Source organism: Ornithorhynchus anatinus, chromosome 16 (assembly GCF_004115215.2).
Source record: "Ornithorhynchus anatinus isolate Pmale09 chromosome 16, mOrnAna1.pri.v4, whole genome shotgun sequence".
Taxonomy (NCBI): Eukaryota; Metazoa; Chordata; class Mammalia; order Monotremata; family Ornithorhynchidae; genus Ornithorhynchus; species Ornithorhynchus anatinus.
The window spans coordinates 29,421,160-29,442,588 of record NC_041743.1 but is presented as its reverse complement, the minus strand read 5'-3'; the positions used below and the strand labels follow the sequence as shown (position 1 = coordinate 29,442,588).

The window sequence follows — 21,429 nt, the reverse complement described above, 5'->3', positions numbered from 1 at the left end:
CGGCTCATTATCACTGGAAAAGGGGGAACCAAAAAGCTGAGTAAAAAATTAAATTTTAATAATGCTAGTGATATTTTCTAAATCTTTCCTGACAGAAAGATTCTCATTATTTTTATCTGTCTCCGAGTAGGATCTTTTAGTGCATCTCACAAATGGCCTTAGCAGTGATTGTTTTCCTTTCAGTGGAGCATCTGAAAACCAAATATATACACACAAAATTGAGCTTCTCTATCATTCAAGAAGGGTCATAAAATATGGCAGAATTCAGGCTAACAATTTTAGGTACAATTGCTAATTGATGCATTAAGGTTTAAGCATAAAGGAGAAATGTTATAAGGACCATTGTAAACTTTCTGAATGAAAATATCATGATGCCAAAAATACAGTGCTGCTGTTTTCCACCCTCGGATTTATCTGGGTCCTATTGATTGCCATTCATTCTGCATAAAAATAGGTCTTAGACAAAATTGGCCTTAGACAAAATAGCCATAGCATTTACAGATATGTATTAAAACATTTTTGCCTCCCTCTGTTTTGTAGTTTGTTTAGAGTCTGCCTTCCACCCCCAACACCCCCCCCCGCCACACCCACACACACACACACACACACATACACACACACGGACACAGGCACCACCACCTACCACTAGGTTGTAAATTCCTGGAAGACAGGGACTGTATATCCCAACCCTCTTCCAAGCACTTAATGCATTGCTCTGCACAGAGTTAAGTGCTCAATAATTGCCATTGGTTAATTGATTGACAGACCATTTCCTTTCTCAATGTGATGTAATACAACATTAAACTACTTTGTAAAATCTCCAGGTATAATTTTCAGTTGTCCCCACAGCCCACTGTATAGAAACACTTCTATAAAAAGAAGTGCATTTCCAAAAATTGTTCCTTTTGGTTTCAAGATGTTTTACTTTAATGATATTTCGTAGATGATGTACTAAAGGAAACTCTCAATTTTTAATGATGAGATAATGGATGTTATTTCAGATTGCTCCCGATTCTTCCTCTTTGTGAAAATGTCCATTTTCAAGTCTTTTGGAGACTCTAAGAGGTCTGGTGACCTGGAAAAAGCCAGTGTCTAAAGGGCCAAACTTTGGACATTACCCATATTTCTCATGATTTTTTTGGGGGGGTGCCAGTTTGTAACGAACATCTTGATCAATCAGTCATATTTATTAAACACTTACTGAGTGCAGAACACTGTACTAATTGTTTGGGAGAGTATAGTATAACAGAGTTGGTTGACACATCCCTGCCCGAAATTGCCAGGGTGAATTAACATCTCCAGAGGATGAAGCTTCCTCCTAAAAATAGTCTTCCTGAACAGTTCTAAAACACTAGCATGCATAGCCCATTAGATCAAATTCTCCTTGAGGAATAGGTTAAACATTTTACCTGAAGTCCAGATTAAGTAAACACCTGTCAATAGTGGGCCATAAAAATTCATCTATCAGGGTGGTGGGGGAGGGGGTGGCAGAGGGGGTTTGTTTAGGGGGATGATAAGGAGTAGATTTCAGTATTTATGCTCTTAAAAATCACTTCCCCCAACCAGAACAAGTCCATGGATCCAACCACTCACCAGAAGTAATAATCCTGATGTCTGGCAGGCCAGAGTTGACTGCATGTTAACTATGCATTTATCTCATTGGTAATGCTAACAGCACCACCCTAAACTTTTGGCAAATTCAAAGAACTCAGAATTACATGTCTCTAACAAAATCCCTGCCCTCAATCAACTGCAATCAATCAACTATATATCAACAAGATAGTATCATGACAAAGGTTCAATCAATCAACCCATAAATGGTACTTATTGCAGACTTGCTGTGTGCAGAGCACTGTACTGAGCACTTGGGGAGTATAAAAGAGTTGACAGACAGAATCTGTGCCCTCATAGAGTTTATAGTCTGATGCCAGAAATCATGAAAAGCTCTAGCTGGCAAGTTCTCCTAGTCATACATCATGAAAACGGAAGACCAACTTCATTTTGAATCCTTGGCAAGAAATGTTCAGTGTGATTCTGTTAATATGTACTGAATGTCTACAGGGTGCATGGCATTATGTAGTGTGAGTGAAACAAGTCACTGATAGTCACTACTCAGTCTCAACCAGTCGACCCACTACTTTACCTAGTACATTTCTAAGTTAGTAAGTAGAGTCAGTTCTCTTGTAACATAGGGATTCTTGAAGAACTCTGTTGTTCACACCCTCGTTCTGAAGCCACCCTCAGACATACAACTGTTTCTTCTGTCCCAGCATCACATTCTCTCCAGACAGACATGGATTGTCAGAAGGATGTTCCCTGATTCTTGCATTCTGTGAAAAATACAGAGTGAAAGCATGTTTTATGGCAGAACTAATGGTGCGTTCTTCTCAGACTAATCCGAACTCCAGCCTACCTGGAGTTTCAAAATAGTTTTAAAATGCAATAAAGTTATGTGAAAATAAGGCTATAAATCACTCCACCAGACCAGTGTTCCAGAGCTCTTCTTAGGCAGGGCCCCTACTCCTCTCATCTCATTCAAATGATTCTGTCATGCCCAAGATTCTCCAGGGCTGCTGGGGCATACAGGTTGAGAAGCCTGCACCACTGGTTATCAACAATGAGGTTATCAACAATCTCTTACAAAGGCAAGTAAAATTCCATTAAAATCAGTCACTATGCCTGATGAATAGTCATTGCTGAACTGTGTAAGTAGATGAAAATGTAGATGATGATAATCATAATTATGGTGTCTGTTAAGCACTTTAGAGAAGCAGCGTGGCGCAGTGGAAAGAGCACGGGCTTTGGAGTCAGGGCTCATGAGTTCGAATCCCAGCTCTGCCACTTGTCAGCTGTGTGACTGTGGGCAAGTCACTTAACTTCTCTGTGCCTCAGTTCCCTCATCTGTAAAATGGGGTTTAAGACTGTGAGCCCCACGTGGGACAACCTGATTCCCCTGTGTTTACCCCAGCGCTTAGAACAGTGCTCTGCACATAGTAAGCGCTTAACAAATACCAACATAATATGTCAAGCACTGTTCTAAGTGCTGGGAAAGATACAGGATGATCAGATGAATCCATCTGAGTAATTCATAGATGAGTACATTTGCCTGTAAACTCCTCGAGGGTGGGGACTCGGTCTATTTGTGTTACTGTTGATGATGATAAAGTATCTTTAGCAGTTACTACATATAGTATGTCTTATAGTATGCATATTTGGCCAAAGGGTTTCTGAACGTGCTATCGGCTCACCCCAGTGCTAGAGACCGGAAGCATATGAAAGGCAATGTGAATAAGCAAATATTTATTCAGCGATGCTGAATAAAGAGATTTCAAAAATATTTGCCATTAGTGTTTATTAACTACCCACTGAACGCATAACACTTCCAGGTATTTATCTTTGAAGTGCATGCCCAGTCTTCCTAAAAAGTATTTGTTTGTGGTGTAACCAGTCCTGAAACACTTCTCTGTAGTTGACCTAAATTCTATTACCAAAGTAATTTACCAAGCTCACTGATGAGTTACCAAGAGAGACTGATACATCTTATCCTTTGGACATTTTAAAGAACAGGTAGGTGACATCTGAAACACTACTTTATCTGTTGCCGATTTGTACATTCCAAGCGCTTAGTTCAGTGCTCTGCACATAGCAAGCGCTCAATAAATACTATTGAATGAATACTTTATAGCTGACCTAAGTTCCCTTACTAAAGTAATTCACCAGGCCCATTGATGAATTACCAAGAGAGATTGTTTCATCTTATCTGTAGGACATTTTAAAGGACAGGGTAGGTGACATCTCTCTGGAATGGATTAGCTCAGTGTGTTCCCTTCATAAACTATGTGCAGCCTGCCAGATCACTTCTGACAGCCAGCAAATCCCCAAATTCTCTGTCTTCTCCCTAAGGGTATACCCCTCCCTCCCTGCAGTCAAGTTCCAGGAAATGAAGAAGTTCTGCTGGGAATGTGTCTGTTCATTGTTATTTGGAATGCTCCCAAGCACCTAGTACAGTACTCTGAGCACTGCAGTGATCAATAAATACCACATTGAATGAATGAATGAACTCTCCTTAGAAGTCCTTGGACCAGTTTTACACATAGCCTAGAGTTTGACAAGTGGCTGGGTGCTAGTGCAGAAGCTCCACAATATACAAGCAGAGAGCATGTATTTCTATGGCCAGATCTACCTCGTTCTCCCACAGTCAGGTGAAAGGCACTTCGAGTCACTTGGCCAAGGAAGTGACCAACAGTGAGCAGTTGGACCTCAGACAACCAGCTCCATGGCTCCCCTCTTGCTATAGGTAGCTGGAAGAGCCGGGAGCAAAGATGAGGGCCAAGAGCCAGAGAGCTCCCTAAAGCCAGGGAACGCCCTCAACCCGTGCCCTTCTATTGACCCCTGACCATCTGCCAACCATCCCCTTCCCATCTTCAGGACCACAATTTGAGGTCCCCTTCCCTTTCATCCGTGGCTTCCCAGACTGTGTACTTCCCTCGAACTATCCTCAAATCAGGAGCGGGCACCATCCCTACTTCCCGCACCTCTGTTTCCCCAGAGACAGGAAGCTGTGGAGCAGGTTTGATAAAGGGACCGACAGCTCCTGTCCCAGTCACTAATTGCCTGTGACTTTTTCCATCATGAGGTTATAGCTCTATGATTCTTCTATAGGAGATAGCCTTGGATGATATATTGAAATGTGATTTGCATAGTTGGAAGTTAAAAGCTAATTTGCATTCTAGAAACTTGAAAGCTAATTCAATTACATATTGGTGATCAAAACCCATCATATTTTCCTGTGCCTTTAAGATGAAGGTACCTGTTGACAGAATTCCCAGCATGTCCCTAAAATAATCAATTCTATCCCATTTTTGTCATTTTCTGATGTTATGTTCCCAACTGTTCCTGAAGGATCAATATTCCTTAGGTTTATCTAGCTACTCAAAAGACAGAGTCAATCTGAGGGGAAAAATATCCCCATATGGGGAAGCAGTGTGATCTAATGGTTAAAACATGGGCCTGGGAGCCGGAGGACCGGTGTTCTAATCCCAGCTCCACAGTTTGCCTGCTGTGAGAACTGGGCAAGTTGCATAAATTATCTGTGCCTCAGTTTCCTCAACTGCACATTGGGGATTCGATACCTGTTCTCCCTTCCTACTTAGACTGTGAGCCCCATATGTGACAGGGACTGATTTAACTTGATTGATTTAACCTGATTTACCCAAGCACTTAGAATAATATTTGACAAGTAAGCGCTTAGTAAGTACCATACTTTAAAAAGAAAAAAAATTTGGTTTTCCTTTATGAAAAACACTCTCCACCTACTGTTGGTCCATTAAAGGCATCCTGCTCCTTCTCAGCCATTTAAAGGCTGAGGCATTTGGGGTGTCTTACCTTTCTGAAATTGACATTTTGTTTTTGGTTCCCTTCAATAGTAGCATTAGCATTAAAGAGATTTTATGTTTTCAAAGCCTTTACAATCTTTAATTAGTTAATCCTCCTCCACCCCCTGGGGTAGGTGAGTAGTAACAGTCTCATTTTATTGAGGAGGAAACAGAAACAGCAGGAAGTCATGGAGCAACTTGCCTGAGGTCACCATGGCAAAGCCAGGATTATGGGTGCATAACAAATGATGGCTATTATCTTAGGTGTTATTACCGTTTTTGATTGTTGGGGCACTTTTCCATCTCAGAGTTCCTGATTCTTCATCATCCCAATGAAAACTCCTAGAGGGCAGGGTCTGTGGATTTTTCCCCAGTGCTGTGGTTGTTTTACATCCATGAGGGGCTTGTGTGCTGATTGATTGATTGACTGAAAACAGAAATGGGACAGGAATGAGGACTAAGTGTCAAAGCCTGAGGGGATAGAGTCATGCCAGAGAATCACCAAGTTCACTTGGCAGTTCATTTCCAATACAAATCCCCAGTTCAGGCCACACAGGGAGACAATGAAGTCCCACTGGTTTCATGGTTGCCTGGCAAGTGTTATGGACAAAATCATAGTCCACAGATACAGGGAAGCCAGTTTTCATGTTGAGCATAAAGATGACAAATGGTCAGAGCAAAGAGTGGGGTGTCTAGGGGTAAAGTCAATGATCTACAGAGAGAAAAGAGAGTCAGAAAGGTAGAGTGGCAAAGAGATCACGCACAGCAAGAGTCAGAGAAACAGACAGTCACTGAGGGCTGGATATTTAGAATCCTTTCCCTTTTCCTTCTCTCTCCCATCTTTTTCTTTTCCTCACCTGTCCGTCCCTCTACCTTGATCCCATCTTCAGCTTATCACCTCCTGGCCCCTGTTCACCTCCCATTTGCACAATTCAGGCCTTATCAAGTTCCACCACCAGAAGTTTCTCAACCCAGCATCCACCTTGGCCCCGCACCTGAAAGAACAGTTGTAGAGCCAGAGCTACTGCTGGGAGAGAGACACTCTGTGGCCACTATGTGGTCCTGGGGCCTACATCTCAACTGCTAGCCTGCCCTGCCTTTCGCTTTCATCCCTTCTCTCTCCTGCTGCCCACTCGAGGATGGGAAGAGCAAGGCCTCTCAAGCTTAACATGTCATCTTCCCACCCAAACCCTATCCTCCCCATGTCTTTCCCATCAGTCAGAAGACACTACGGTCCTCCCTGTCTCACAACCCCATAATCTTGGCATTATCCTCTACTCATCTCTCTTTCAACCCACATATTCAGTCTGTCACAAATACTATCGGTTCTATCTTCACAAAAATCTCTAGAATCCAACTTTTCCTCTCCCTCCAAATGGCTACTGCGCTGACCCAAGCTCTTATCATTTCTCACCTTGAATACTGCATCAGCCTCCTCTCTGACCCCCCTGCCTCTCTCCACTCCAGACCATACTTCACCCTTCTGCCTGGATCATATTCCTAAAAAAGGTTTAGTGCATGTCTCCCCACTCCTGAAACATCCAGTGGTTTCTCATTTACCTCTTCATCAAACAGAAACTCCTTGCCGTTGGCTTTAAGGCATTCAATCAGCTCTCTCCCTCCTACTTATCTTGCTCATCCCCTTTTACAACCCAGTCCTCCAACTCTGCTCCTCTAACACCAATCTACTCACTCTACCTCAATGTCATCTATCTCACTGTCTACCCATTGCCTATGTCTTCTCTCTGACCTGAAACTCTCTGCCCCTTCTTATCTGATGGACAGCACTCTCCTTTCTTCAAATCATTCTAAAATCACATTTTCTCCAAGATAAATACTCCAGCTATATCCTCATTTTCCCTACTCACTTTCCCTTTTGCCTCATCTATGCTCTTGGATCTGTGCCCTTCAATCACTTGATATTCACCCACCTTCAGCCTTCCAGTGTTTTTGTGCATATCCCTACACCATGCCATTGCTCCTACCTGTAATTGCTATTTCCCTTATGTGTTTCAGTGTCTCTCACCCCCCCGTAGACTGCAAACTGTTGGGAGAGAGGGCTTGTGTCTACCTCCTCTATTGATTTGTACTCTCACAAGTGCTCCCTACAGTGTTCTGCACATAGTAAGCACTCAGTGCCTTTGATTGGTTGATTGAAGGTGTCGCTTACAGTGCCCACATTAAAGGGCAGAGCGGATAGACCACCTTGTACTGCTAGCAGGGAAAATCTTACAATGATCCACACAATCTAGAGCCATAACTGTGAAAGGGAAAACAACCTCTTCGTCCCCAGACTTTTCAGTAATTGGAGTGATTGGGTTGGCATCTATACTAGTTCCAGTGTGCTCTGCAAACACCACAGGAGTTAGCCTCTACTGCTTCACTATATCAACCCAACGGCAGGTCTGAGGGTAGCTTAGTGTCTATACACCTTTGCAAAAAAAAAAAAAAAAGATTATTTAGTTATGCTAATAAAGTGAGGCCCATGGCACTTATTTGTGATTATTTATATAAGAACCAGGGTTGAGTTTATGTTGGAATATAAGTGATGTGTGTTTTGCGATGCTTGTTGTTTCAGGTGAGCATCCAGAAAGGTGTGTGCTTTGACACATTTGTGTCTCAAAGCTTATAATGTGTTACCCGATTGCTAATTTTCATGGCAATTTTTATGGTGCCTTCAAACCCTAATAGAAAGGCATCATTATTCACTGCTGGTCAGTCAAACAATAAGGCATGTACAAGACACCAGGGTGAACTGATATAGGTGTCACGCACTTCCCAACTAATGAATGCAATTTTTTGAAAATGGTTCAACACCACTGGCATGCTTAATGTACTATTGGTAATAGTGTATTCTGAAATTGTCTCACTTCTATATGTAGAATTGCTAAGTCAGAAGAGCTAATGCAGAGTTGTGTATGCAATACTGGGATGCGTGTTGAGATTGAAGAGACTCAATGAAAAACACAGTCGATCTATGGTATGCATTGAGCAGCTGTCATGATAGACAATCACATGATAGAAAAGAGAAACAGCGTGGCCTAGTGAATACATCATGGGCCTGGGAGTCAGAAGGATCTGGGTTCCAATTCCAGCTCTGCCACTTTGTCAGCTGTGTGACCCTGGGCAAGTCACTTAACTTCTCTGTGCTTCTGTTACCTCATCTGTAAAATGGGGATTAAGACTGTGAGCCCTATGTCGGACAGGAACTGTGTTGAACTCATTCAATTCATTCATTCCCTCATATTTATTGAGCTCTTATTGTGTCTAGATCACTGTACTAAGCGCTTGGGAGAGTACAATGCAACAATAAACAGACACATTCCCTGCCCACAACAAGCTTACAGTCTAAAGGGAGTTTACACTTCCTTGAATCCACCTCAGTGATTTGAACTGTGCCGGGAACATAGTAAGCACTTAACAAATAGCATTTAAAAAATTGCAAGGTCAACAAGACAAAGGGTTGAAGGAGGTAGGGGCAGTAAAAGTAGATGTAAACTTGTTCTTAGGCCATTGGATTTTGTATGCCCAGTTGGAGTGAATCACGTTGAGTACACGGCAGAAGTGTGGCCTTGTAGAAAGAACACAGGCCTGGGAGTCAGAATGACCCGAGTTCTAATTCCGCCTCTTAGAACTCTGCCTCTGCAACTTGTTGGCTGTGCGACCTGGGCAAGTCACTTAACTTTGCCATGCCTCAGTTCCCTCATTTGTAAAATAGGCCCATGTGTAGGCCCATTTGTAAAATAGGCCATGATTAGCTTGTATCTCCCCCAGTGCTTATTACAGTCCCTGACACAAAATAATAATAATAATAATGATGGCATTTGTTAAGCGCTACTATGTGCCAAGCACTGTTTTAAGCGCTGGGGGAGATACAAGGTAATCAGGTTGTCCACGTGGGGCTCACACTCTTAGTCTCCATTTTCCAGTTGAGGTAACTGAGGCCCAGAAAAGTTAAGTGACTTGCCCAAAGTCACACAGCTGACAAGTGGCGGAGCTGGGATTAGAACCCACGACCTCCGACTCCCAAGCCCGTGCTCTTTCCACTAAGCCACGCTGCTTCTCAAACACATAGTAAGTGCTTAACAAATACCATAAAAAAGGGAAGCATATTGAGTACTTAGTTATCTCAGTAGAGTTGAACTTGGCTCCAGCTGAGTGGGGAGCCCCTCCGATAGGTGTCAGAGATTAGGTGTTAAGGCTTTCACAACAAAGAAAAGAAACCCATGTTGGGGGGAGAGGGGGAGAGAGAAATCTGATGCAATTTGATGCAATAAACAAGAGCCACCTAGCTGACATCCCAAATCGTGTGGTAATATTTCCAAATCTCTGGTCAGTAGTAGCTAGTGATTGCTGCTGCACACTCTACTGCCCAGCATGGTACTAAACATTAGGAGAATACAAAGGAGGGAAAAAGGTTGGACCCTTGCCTCAAGTTGTTTGCTCGTTCAATGGATCTCTGCTAAAATTCTTGAAAGTGGTGCACTATTGTTATTTGTTGCCGCTTTTCCAAACCAGACAAATTTTCTCTCCCAGTAGGCATAACCTTGTTTATTTTGTTTCACGGAGGAGCAGGAGTCCGGGAGGGAATGAGCAATGGAAAAATTAGCAGCTCACTCATTTAATAGACCCATCCATATTTTCAGCAGTACTTTCTGAGCTCGGCCTTAAGCTTACATCAAGTAAATGGTTAATTCGTCTTGTATCAACAGCACTCTGATTCATAATGTAAACTTGGAGAATCCTTGATGTTTCAGTCACACATTCCTTTTAATTTGGCTATGCATTCTTTTAAAGCAACAGTGTGCTAAGTTAATAGAATGCAGCATGCAAATACCCAAGTTTTTGCCTTAAGGCATTTCAGCCAGGCTGTTTGAATGGGTGTTTTCTTTCAAGTGAATATTCTTTCTTAAATTATTTACCCTGTAAACACACTTTGCATATTTCAAAGAGGGATTTGGGTTCCTCTTTGGCATATTGTGTTGATTTTAAGGTAACAGGGAAAAGTTAGGATCTAATCCCACTCTGTGCCTCCCATTTTGACCTTATACTTTCTCAGGGGCTCACTGTCACCATGAACCCTCTTCCTCTCCTTGGTATCATTCTCTCCCCACTTGAAATTCCTTGCTGTTTTGCCTACAGCAAAGCCCACTGGCGGTGCCTGGCTGCGACAGGACTGTAGACTCTTCTACAGATGGGTCCTGCCAATGCCAACCATTGTTTTAGCTCTGTGAGCTCTCTTGACTGTTCTTTATCACTTAGGGGCCCTTTCCTCTCCACGATTCTTTAGTCCAGAGGAGCGGGCCCAGCCTAATGACTTTGGGGCTCTGAAATGGGCAGAAATTGGGATCTTGGTTTGGTCAGAAGAAAATAGGATCCAACGTGACCTGTATCACTCAGTCTTTCTGCCCACCCCAGTTTCTCAAGGGCCATCTTCATTCTTAGATTGCCTTTGACTTTCCAGTCTTCCAAATTGTTTACCATTGGTTCAGCTGTGCTGATTCTCCTGGTTCTCACCTCCGTGAGGCAGGGGTCGTGTATACTCACGCTATTGTACCATTCCAAGCTCTTAGTACAGTATCTATCTCTTGCCCAGGTCCTGCCTCTATCCTGGAATGCCCTCATATCCGACCGTTACCCTCCCCACCTTCGTTCATTCATTCAATAGTATTTATTGAGCGCTTACTGTTTGCAGAGCACTGTACTAAGCGCTTAGGAGAATACCATACAACAATTATCAGTACTATACCCTGCCCACAAAGCCTTATTGAAGGCTCTCCATCTCCTTCCAGGGACCTTCCCTGATGAAGCTCTCATTTCCTCTCCTCCCATTCCTTCTGCATCATCCTGATTTGCCCCTTTTATTCACCGCCCCCGCCCCCCACCCCCAGCTCCATAGCTCTTATGTACATATCTGTAATTTATTCATATTCATGTCTCCCACTCTAATAATAACGTTGGTATTTGTTAAGCGCTTACTATGTGCAGAGCACTGTTCTAAGCACTGGGGGAGATACAGGGTAATCAGGTTGTCCCACATGGGGCTCACAATTTTAATCCCCATTTTACAGATGAGGGAACTGAGGTACAGAGAAGTTAAGTGACTTGCCCAAAGTCACACAGCTGACAAGTGGCAGAGCCAGGATTAGAACCCATGAACTCTGACTCCCAAGCCCATGCTCTTTCCACTGAGCCATGCTGCTCCTCCTTACCACTCTAGATGGTAAGCTTGTTGTGGGCAGGGAATGTATCTATCAACTATGTTATATTATATTGTACTCTCCCAAGCACTTAGTACAATCCTCTCTGCACACAGGAAGTGCTCAATAAATATGATTGATTCTGCATGCAGTTAAGATCTCAGCTTCTTGTGGGCAAGGAATGGGTCTGTTTCTTGTTAAATTGTACTCTCCCAAGTACTTAGTACAGTCCTTTGCACACAGTAAGCATTCAGTAATTATGAAGAAATGAATGAACGAATAAGTAGTTTTGATTGATCCAGCTCGGTCTCCCATCCCCTAGTGCTGGGTGTCCCTCAAGACTCTGTTCTGGAGCTTCACATCTTGGGAACCTCATCCTCTTCTACAACTTCACCATCCTGAAGGCTGGAGCACTTGGCTTCTGGTCCAGTCCGTGACATCATCATGTTACTGTGCCAGCCCAGCTGAACCAGGGTGACACTGTGGGTGTTCTGGTTTGAATTTTGTTTTCGTTTCTGAACTACCATCTCAAAACTGCCTCACTAGCCTAAATCCTGCTCCTTAGCTATAATCTCCTATTTCCTCCTGCCTTCAGGAAATTTCTACATAGATATCCCATCAGTACCTCAACCTCAGAATGCTCCTAACTGAGCTCCTCTTCTTCCCTCCAAAATCCTTTTCTCCCTGATTTTCCCATCAGAGTTGACAGCACAGTACTCCCCCATCTGGGGATTATCCCTTACTTGTCTCTTCTTTTCCGCTAGCATATTTAATCTTTTGCCAAATCCTGTTAGTTTTCACCTCCCCACATTTCTGGAACCCACCCCTTCCTCTCCATTTAAACAGCCACCACTAGCCCAGGTGCTTGACCAAGCTTGACTGCTTGATTGCTGTATCAGCCTCCTCACTGGTCTTTCTGCCCCCAGTAACTCCTCTGTCCAATCCAATCCACTCTGCTGTCCAGGTCATTTTTCTGAAACGTTACGCTGCACACATCCCTCCACTCCTCAAAAATCCATTTCTTTCTGCATCAAGCAGAAAGCTTCTGACCATTGGCTTTTAGGTACTCAATCAGGTCTCTCCCTCCTACTTATCTACTTTCTTCTCTCACTAACATCAATCTATTAATCAGTGGTATTTAATGAGGGCCTACTGTGTGCAGAGCACTGTACTGAGTGCTTGGGTAATGTTGAAATTAGGTGTGCCTAATGGTTATGGTATTTATTAAGTGTTGATCATGAGTTAAGCTTTGCAGTAGAGTCAAGGTAGTCACACTGTCCCTATTCCACATGGGGTTCAGAATCTAAGGGAGAGAGTCAGAGTCATCCCCAAATTACATTTTATTACAGTTATTATTATTAGGGTATTTGTTAACTACTTGCTATGTGTCAAGCACTGTTCTAAGTACTGGGATAGATACAAGTTAATCAGGATGGAGCCAGTCTGTGTCCCAAATGGGGATCACAGTCTAAATAATATAGATAAGGAAACTGAGGTACAAGTAGGTTAAGTTACCCAGGATAACACAACAGGCCTTTTGACAGTCCTGGGATTAGAACCTAGGTTTTCTCTCAGTCTCATGTTCTTTCCACTAGGTCATGCTTTTGGAGAATTTAAAATATAATAATACTATAGGAAAGTTTATTTAATGGCGGTTCCTGTTTGTGCCGATGTCTAGGTGCTGACTCCATAGTTTTCAGCCACAGGAGTGGATGCCCTTGTTTTATCCCCACATCTTTTTGTGGTGGAGTCCTAACCGTCCTCGCCTCCAGCCAGGCCTGGGAGCTAGTGAGCAGGGATTCCAAGAGGGGCTGAAAAGACCCTAAATCAGTCCATCCCATTTGGTCTTCAAAGTCTTGCTTGCCACTCCCAAGCCCTATTCTACATGCTCCCTCCTTAAAGACATCCTCCATCCCTCCTCCCCTCCACTCCCTGCTTTCATGACCACCCCCCCCACCCCCCAGCTAATTAAAAGTTTTCTGAAATAGCAAGACCCTGCAGTAAGACCCAAAATGGTCTGATGGTTTAAGCACTCAGTCTGCTAGAATCGCAGCTTTCCTAAATATGCATTAATAAGTTTCACACACAGTTAATCCTTTGTAAATTAGCCATGGATGCCTTGGGGCCCTCAACCCACAACAAAATGATTGTCAACCAAGCTAGTCTAAAGGGGTATTACTCTATATTAAAGGCAGAATTTTTAAGCGTTTTCTTGCTTTTAATCTATTTACCACCGAGTTTCAATTTTGTTGATTTTCTCTTCATAGTTGATGAGGCTGACACCTTAGGCCAAGTTCTAGTTCTAGTTCCAGCATAGACTTAGGGAAATTGTTTGTGATCCAGTCTTGTTTTGAAGAGAGTTCTGCACCACCACAAAGGAGTAAAGAAAAACAATCAGTTGGGGTTTTCAATTGATGGGCCTTACAAGCCCAAACCAACCGACACTCATTTTTAGCTTCACTTCGCTTGGCTATTAAATATTTTCGAGAGAAGTGCAGTACCTCTGCAGAGTAAATATTGCCCGTTAGGTCTGAATTAGCTGTCATCACAAAAGAATTAATGTTATGGTGGAAGCTTTATAGTGAAGAAGGAAAAAATAAACGAGACAGATCTTAGCTGAGCCTTAAGTGATAAATGAGGACAAAGCAGGCCATTCATCTCCTGTTAGAAAAGTGGACACAAGCACTAAAGCAGTTTTGCGGAAGACATGTCAGCAAATGTGATCATTTTGTAACCTGTCAGGGGGATAGAGAGTTAGTCCTTTTAGAGTGTCACAAGGGAGTGTGTTTGTCTGATGTGCCAGTTTTCATCCATCCATTTACTTTTTTTTGGGGGGTGGGGGTGGGAAGTGGAGAGAGGAGAGACTAGAAGAATAGGGAGTGTGTGAGTGAAAAGGAGAAGTCAAAGTTAGAAAAAACTTTCTGTTTATATATTTGGACACCCCAAAATGAATTCATCCAGAATAAAAGACTCTGATAAGTAAAATACATAGAGAGGCAGAAGGGGACAGGAAGGGGGTTAAAACTCTTTTCCGAATCATTATTAAATTTGAGGAAGGAGCCCTCTGCTGAAGGACAGAGAGTGTTTGATATTTTCTTTCTGTTGCAATTAGAAATCTGTCTTCAATTGACCCCCATATGATCATTATAATTTTTAAAAAAGCAACAGTCACTTCTCCCTATTTGTATCAAGTTCTCAAGATTCAGCATGTGAAGGAATATTTCGCATAAGTTCCCTCTGAATGTTTCCAGGAAGTATAATTTTCTGAGGATGTGATGACAAATTGTGTAATAAGCATTAGAATCAGAAGCTTCCTTAAGTCATATATAAATTTGTGATTCTGTTTTTAGGCAGGATGTTTCACCCTCTCTAGACAGTAAGCTCGTTGCGGGCAGGGAACTTGTCTATCCACTCTTTTATAGTCGTACTCTCCCAAGTGCTTAGTACAGTGCTCTGACCACAGTAAGTGCTCAGTAAATATGATTGATTGATTGATTCTCTTGTCCTCTGCGCACAGTAAGCACTTAATGAATGGTATTACTCTTACATTTCCAGAAGAAGCAGGATAACTGCAGATTAGGAAAACTGAGAGTAAATATCTTTACTCCAGGTATTAGACATACTGTTAATACTTCTCAGCATATCTGTGCTATTGTGGATTTCCATTTTTACTTCCATCCCAACAGAATATTTCCTTAATACCCTTGAGTGGGTGCTAGGACAGAAGTGACTTTTGCAACATAAACTTCACAGTTAGACACTTGCTTCTTTGTATTATTATTTCCTTTATAACTTTCTTCTCTACTTTTTTCTTTGTGGTTTTTTGGGGGGGGGGGTTTGTTGTTTTTTTGGTTTTATTTGGAGGTGGGGAGGGTTTGAACAAGAAGAGTTCTACTGTCATCAGTGTCCTTAGAATTTTTTCTTACTAGGAAAATCCCTTGAATATGAGTAGCGGCTCACTCATAAAAAGAGATTTCCCAGGTTCCCTAATCACCCAGGAGAATGTCTTGTGGTCAGATTTCAGCAAACCCTTTTTGTTCCTTGGTTGTGCCTCCTTGTTTACAAGTGGTGTAAAGTGATTCATTTGTATATGTCGCATTGTAATGTCAATAGCCCAAGACAAGGCTATCCCACCAGATTGGCATGAAGCGGAAGGAAAAAAGCAGCAAAGCTTTTTCCCTTTTTGGATCTTTAGGGTTCCTGTTGCTTGTTTGATTAGACAAGTTCACCCTTTCTATTGTTCCCAAATGTGACTCCATGTTCTCTGTTTGAATTGTCTTCTCTTTTCCTTTGCTGTTTTCTAGGATCATCCAGAACCGGATTTTGATAGTTGTCCTGGCAATCATCATCGTCTTCACCATCCTGATGGCTATTTATTTGTCTGTCAGAGGACACTGATAGACCTGCTCTTCCCTGATAAACAGCAAGAAACTCCTTGTTCTAAGTAATTAAGACAAAGTGGTCACATGAATCATTCTCTTGCACTGACAAAGAGTGTTCCCCTTCCTTCTCCCCTCCCCACCTCCCTCCACCCTTTTGCTGCTGTTCAATTTAGGTGCAAGAAGGGTAAAAACATTTTCTAATGTTGATTGCATGTGGATTGAATTCCTTTCTTGTGTTTTCTTTACAAGAATGATTTTGGTAAGTTTAATATTTGTCTTTAAAGATACTAATGGGGTGGTGGGGGAGGGTAGCTATGTGGAAATGGGAATTTCTCCAGTTTCACCTGGCCTCTGAAAATGTAGATGATAAGTGGTTGGGAGCAGGGGAGATGAGGTTTTTTTTATGGTTCTGTTGGCTAGGTTGGATGTCGAACTATTTGTCAGATATCTCGTCATATATACCCTTCTTTGATGTCGAAGAATTCACTGAAAGAAGAAATGAGATGATGAAGAAAGTAAATCATTCTCTTATTGAGGAGGCTTGGTTCATGAAGGGCCATACTAAATGAAACAAATACTTCTAAATAGTTTGTTGATTTGAAAGGCAGATATTTAATGTCAGATGTGGAGTAAATTAACTTAACACTCTCCCTGTTTTTCTATTGAATATATTTTTTTACTGAAATTGACTGAGTAATATCTGTCTTAACTTGCTTTCCTGCCTGTTAGAAACGTTTCTTCACACTCTAGGAATTCAGAGAGACCAGTTATTTACTCGCTTGACAGTTCTTACACATTTAATTTTGACCAGGACATTCACAACCTAGTTAATCGTTGTTTCATTCCATTTTTAATATGTGTACTGCCCAAAGCAGTCCTGTATATGTAAAAGGTCTGACAAGATTATCTTCAGATCCATTTCAGCATGTAGAGAGAATATGAATATTTCAGCAAAAGAACAGGATTCCATTAGTGTTAAATTTCAAACATAACTGTAAATGTGACATCCTATGGGATGTGGGGCTTTAAATAAATGTTACCCAGATTTTCTATTGATTTTCTTTAAAATGGTTAGTGTAAAATACAAAAGGATAGTTAGAGTTTTGTGGCTAACAAGTGTATCACAGCTTTTCTGAACTGATTATTTGTTCATAACTATAATTGGTTTTATGCTTGTTTCCCAAGTAGTCATGAATTGTGATAGAACTTAGCTCACATGTAATCATGCTTAAAGTTGTTCTAGAAAAGGTCATTTTTCCAGCTGAGAAGCCAAAAGTGTTTCATTACAAGCTGGAAACTCATTGCAGGTACAGTAATCCCCTTTTCAATAGAATATGAATTTGGGAAGCTTCAGTTCACTGAAAACAAGTCCATTCCCTCCCTTCCATTGCTATGTATCCTATGACTTTTTTTATTTTATTTTTGTCAACTCAGAAGAAGGCTATCATAGTTTAAGATGAAATCCTTATGGGAAAATTCACCAAAGAAACAGAGTATCTGAACAGGTCTGAGCAGGCATTTTTTCAAATAAATATTTTGGAATGGGTAAATAAGGCCACAGCCTTTATTTTGTAATGATGGTATGAGACTAAGACGGGGGGAAAGGAGACTTGCTGAGGGAATATAGACCCGTATAGATTTGCCTGTAGGTTTATGAGATCCAGCACACCATCAGAATTTTTTTTTTTGAGTTTTAATGAAGACTCAAACCATTGAGAAAACCCATGACACCAATTCACGTCCTGGAAGCGTTAGCAGCAACCAACCGTATAATCTCACTCCCTGGTGGCTTCGTCAAATGGAACCTTCCTAGCCAAACCGTATGCGTGGTTGGGCCTTCCCCAAATAGTCATAGTTTATTGGATCCAAAATTTGTGAGCTGCAAAAGTGTGGCTAGAGCTTCTGTAACCCTTCTGTTCTCATTTGACTGGAATGAGGAGAAGTAGCATGGCTGCCAATATCACCCCATTAACGGCTTTTGCCTTTCACCTGTATCGACATAATCTTACTTTTTCCTTTTTCTCAGATGTAATTTAGGCACCAATGCTTGTTGGGACTGAGGTGCTATGAAAGTTAAGCAGACACCCCATTCCTGCCTATTCCATTTTGGGCCTCTCCTGTAATGAATCATTGATGCATGAAGGCAGATTGGTTTTCATGGAGGTGTGGAAAGATGAGACTTGAAGTGTCCTCTCAACCCTCTAGTGTGACAGTGGGTGAGCGCCCAAGGAAACAAGAAGCAAATGCCCTGAAGTAGGAATAATCAGTTCCTTTTGCCCTTCCCCAAAAGTCACTCCCAGGTTCTCCTGATCCAGCTTATCATATCTTAAGTTAGACGTAGGATCTGTTAAAAAAAAATATTCAAAATGCTCACGGAAAGTAAAACTGAAAGAATCAGATGCTTCTAATGTTGTGAGCCTTTGTTAAAAATCATGATTGCCATGTAAAAGATTGTCTGCTCAACGGTTTCACTGACAGAATAAATAAAACTATTGCCACCCTGAGCCAAAATCAAAAGCAATTTATTTAAAGACTCTTAAGTTTTAAAGAGTTTTAAATGTTATATACTGAGGGAAATTATCAGAAAATATTGTGTAACTGACGTCAGTTCTCATATCTTGGATGGAAGTCCATTTGCTATTCTGTTTAAGCCAGGCTGGATTGTCTTATTTTGGAACTAGCTTGGTGGGGGGTTTTCTTTGCTGCTGCTTCAGAGCACTGAGCTTCAAAGGCTGAAATTAATGGTGAACAAAATTGTGCAGCTTCGACCATCCCACGCGGGGCAAACCCATTGAGGGTTATCATTAAGTAAAGAAATAGAGGGGAAAAAAAACCCTTCCAGGTCCAAAAAAAAAAAAACCTCATCAGATAATGACCTCAGTGATTGGGTTTTCATTACCAAACAGCATCCAGAGATTGTCTGCCCCATAAAAAAGAAAAGAAAAAGCAACTGTCTTTCTCTTTCTCTTTCTCCTTTTTTTTTTTTGCACATCTTTTCTTTAAAACTGTCAGATCATCTCAGTATTTCAAATCCGAGGAAAACAGCCTGCCTGCTGCTGTATTTGAAGTTGTAATGGTGTCAAAAAGTCACGACTGACTGACAGCCGTCAGTCCCAAAGGACCTCATTAAATCATAAAAACTTGACAAGGAAATAATTGAGCATCACTGGCAACTTGGCGCCTGTTTAGACGTTTTTATTTTCTTTCATTATTAGTCCCCACCATTACGTTCATTAACAAATTGCATTAAACAACTGTTAAGGGCTAATGATTTGTTTATCGCTTTTTTATTATTATTATTTAAACATTAGCTGCATCATGTGGTACCTCAGTAGCCTCTTGCTATCATCTGACTGAATATTTTTTTTTTCCACTCAGAGCTCTGGGTACTGTTGGAATATGAAATAGATTATTCATTACCCTCCTCTTTGCCACTGATTTGGTTTCATGTAGCGTCTTCCACAGAGAAAGATGAAAACTTGTCAAAAAATAGGTTATATCTTATTCGAAGGGGCAACAATAGCAGCAGGTACAGGTACACTTTAATATTTAATTAAGGTTGATGTTAACCCCTTTAAATGACTTTAGCTGTAAGTTATATTCAAGTGCAGAAGAGAAAAATAATTGAACTTAATTTGCAACCTATACAGCAGACATTCTTCTTGGGGTTACCAGAAAAATTTAGAGCTTAATTTAAATAATGAAATTTCTGTTCATAAATATTTATACCTATTTTTATACATAGTCACAAATTAACTACTTTTATACACGCCCCTGATAAAAAAAATCCCTTTTCTTTTTGTTTTGAATTAGCAGAGAACAGGAATATAGTAAAATCATTCAGTCTGGATAAGACTTCATAGCTGTATGAGTTAGGCATAGAAGCCCTGAGAAAGTAATTTATTGAGGAAATTTATGTGATTAACATTTTCATGACTTAATAATCTGCTAATTTTCATGAATGCATATTTAGAGAACTATGAGCTGAACTTGAAAGTGTTAGATTTTTTTTTAAATCTGCTTTTTTCAATAACGTGTTGTGGGGATTGAGTGAATTGTAGCCGACTGTAGATATTTTCCAATAATTGGTAACAAGATGACCCCTAATTCTGCTTTGACTTTATGTGATTTTGGTATAAAAATTTCCCTAAATCAGTGCTCTATATGATTTCAATGGCCTAAAAATAAAAAGCTTCAAGTTCGTAGATCATAATGCACTTGACAGTTTGATGTGGTTTTACTTCAAATACTTGGAAGGGGGGGACCATTGTAGAGTAGGACTGGTGAATCAAAAGAACTCATTTACCTTAACTGGTCAACGTGATCAAGGTCTGGCCTCACATAAATAGCACGGAGGTAGTGACCGCAATTCTGAGACTGAACATATGGCACAGTGTATCTCCGTGAAGGACCGATAAGGACATTATGTAGATGGTGTAGATTCAGGCAAGAATGCTTTATGAAGTGGATGAACCAGAACAGAGAGGAACAGTCCTCCTTCCCTCTTCAATTAACATCTGACCCAATTAATTAATGGTATTTATTAAGCGCTATTATGCGCAGATCACAGTACTAAATTCTTGGGAGAGAACGATATGATAGAATTGATAGACATGATCCCTTCCCTCAAGGATCTTAAAGTCTAATGGGGACAACAGATGTGAAAATAGTTTTGTAAGTGATCACGTGCAAATGTGATATACTATGAAAGCTATTCCTACTATTGTTATTTTCTCTCTTATATACTTATTAAATGCCATGGCATGAAAAATGGGGCTCTTCCCCAAGCAGCTTATATGCAAAGGCAAGAGGAGGGAAATGGGGAGATTTGTCCCAAAGTGGATCATTTCTACACTGTGGTATTTATTGAGCACTTTCAGTATACAGAGCACTCTACTGAGCATTTGGCACTGTACTAAACATAATTCTAATGGTCCCGGAGAAACAACAAAATCTAAACAGGAGGAGGCTCAAATAATGTTAATAGATGCCAATTTTAATGCCCTACGGATGAAACAAAATGACAGAGAAAGGAGTGGGAATATAATTGCAAATAGGCCAACAGTACCGTCTGTCAGGAGTGGGGCAGGAAAGGGGATGGATATTAGTTATGATATTGATTGAGCATTTGCTTTTCCCTAAGTGCAAGGCTAAATAAATGGTAAACCCATTAGATACTTTCCCTGTCCCACAAAGAATCACAATCTAAATGTGAGGTGGAGAGACCCGTAGAACCATAACAATGGAATTCAAAACTACAACAAATTACAAATTCAACAATCCAAGCCAGTAATGATAAACTAAATAGCTACGAGAGGAAACACGGTATAGCAGCACATGTATCACCCCCATAATGTGAAACTTTCAACATTCCATCATATGAGAGTTTATATGAATGTGTAATCATGCAGAACCTCCACACGACCATTAATTGCTGAGCTTGGGAAAGACGATATACAAAGAGCAAACAAC

The 21,429-nt window shown here is 41.1% G+C and overlaps 1 protein-coding gene across 4 annotated transcripts in view; it reads left to right on the top strand.

Annotated features, from left to right (window-relative positions):
* The window catches only part of VTI1A (vesicle transport through interaction with t-SNAREs 1A), a 306,773-nt gene extending 286,599 nt beyond the window's left edge, over positions 1-20,174 (top strand). For 2 of the 4 annotated variants that reach the window (XM_029080491.2, XM_029080490.2), the window contains one exon: positions 15,880-20,174. In XM_029080491.2, coding sequence (XP_028936324.1) covers positions 15,880-15,973 — 94 coding nt within the window. In that variant the 3' untranslated portion in view covers positions 15,974-20,174. The remainder of the gene's footprint in view (positions 1-15,879) is intronic. The other 2 variants (XM_029080493.1, XM_029080492.1) reach the window with 1 other exon arrangement.
* The last annotated feature ends 1,255 nt before the right edge of the window (positions 20,175-21,429 follow it).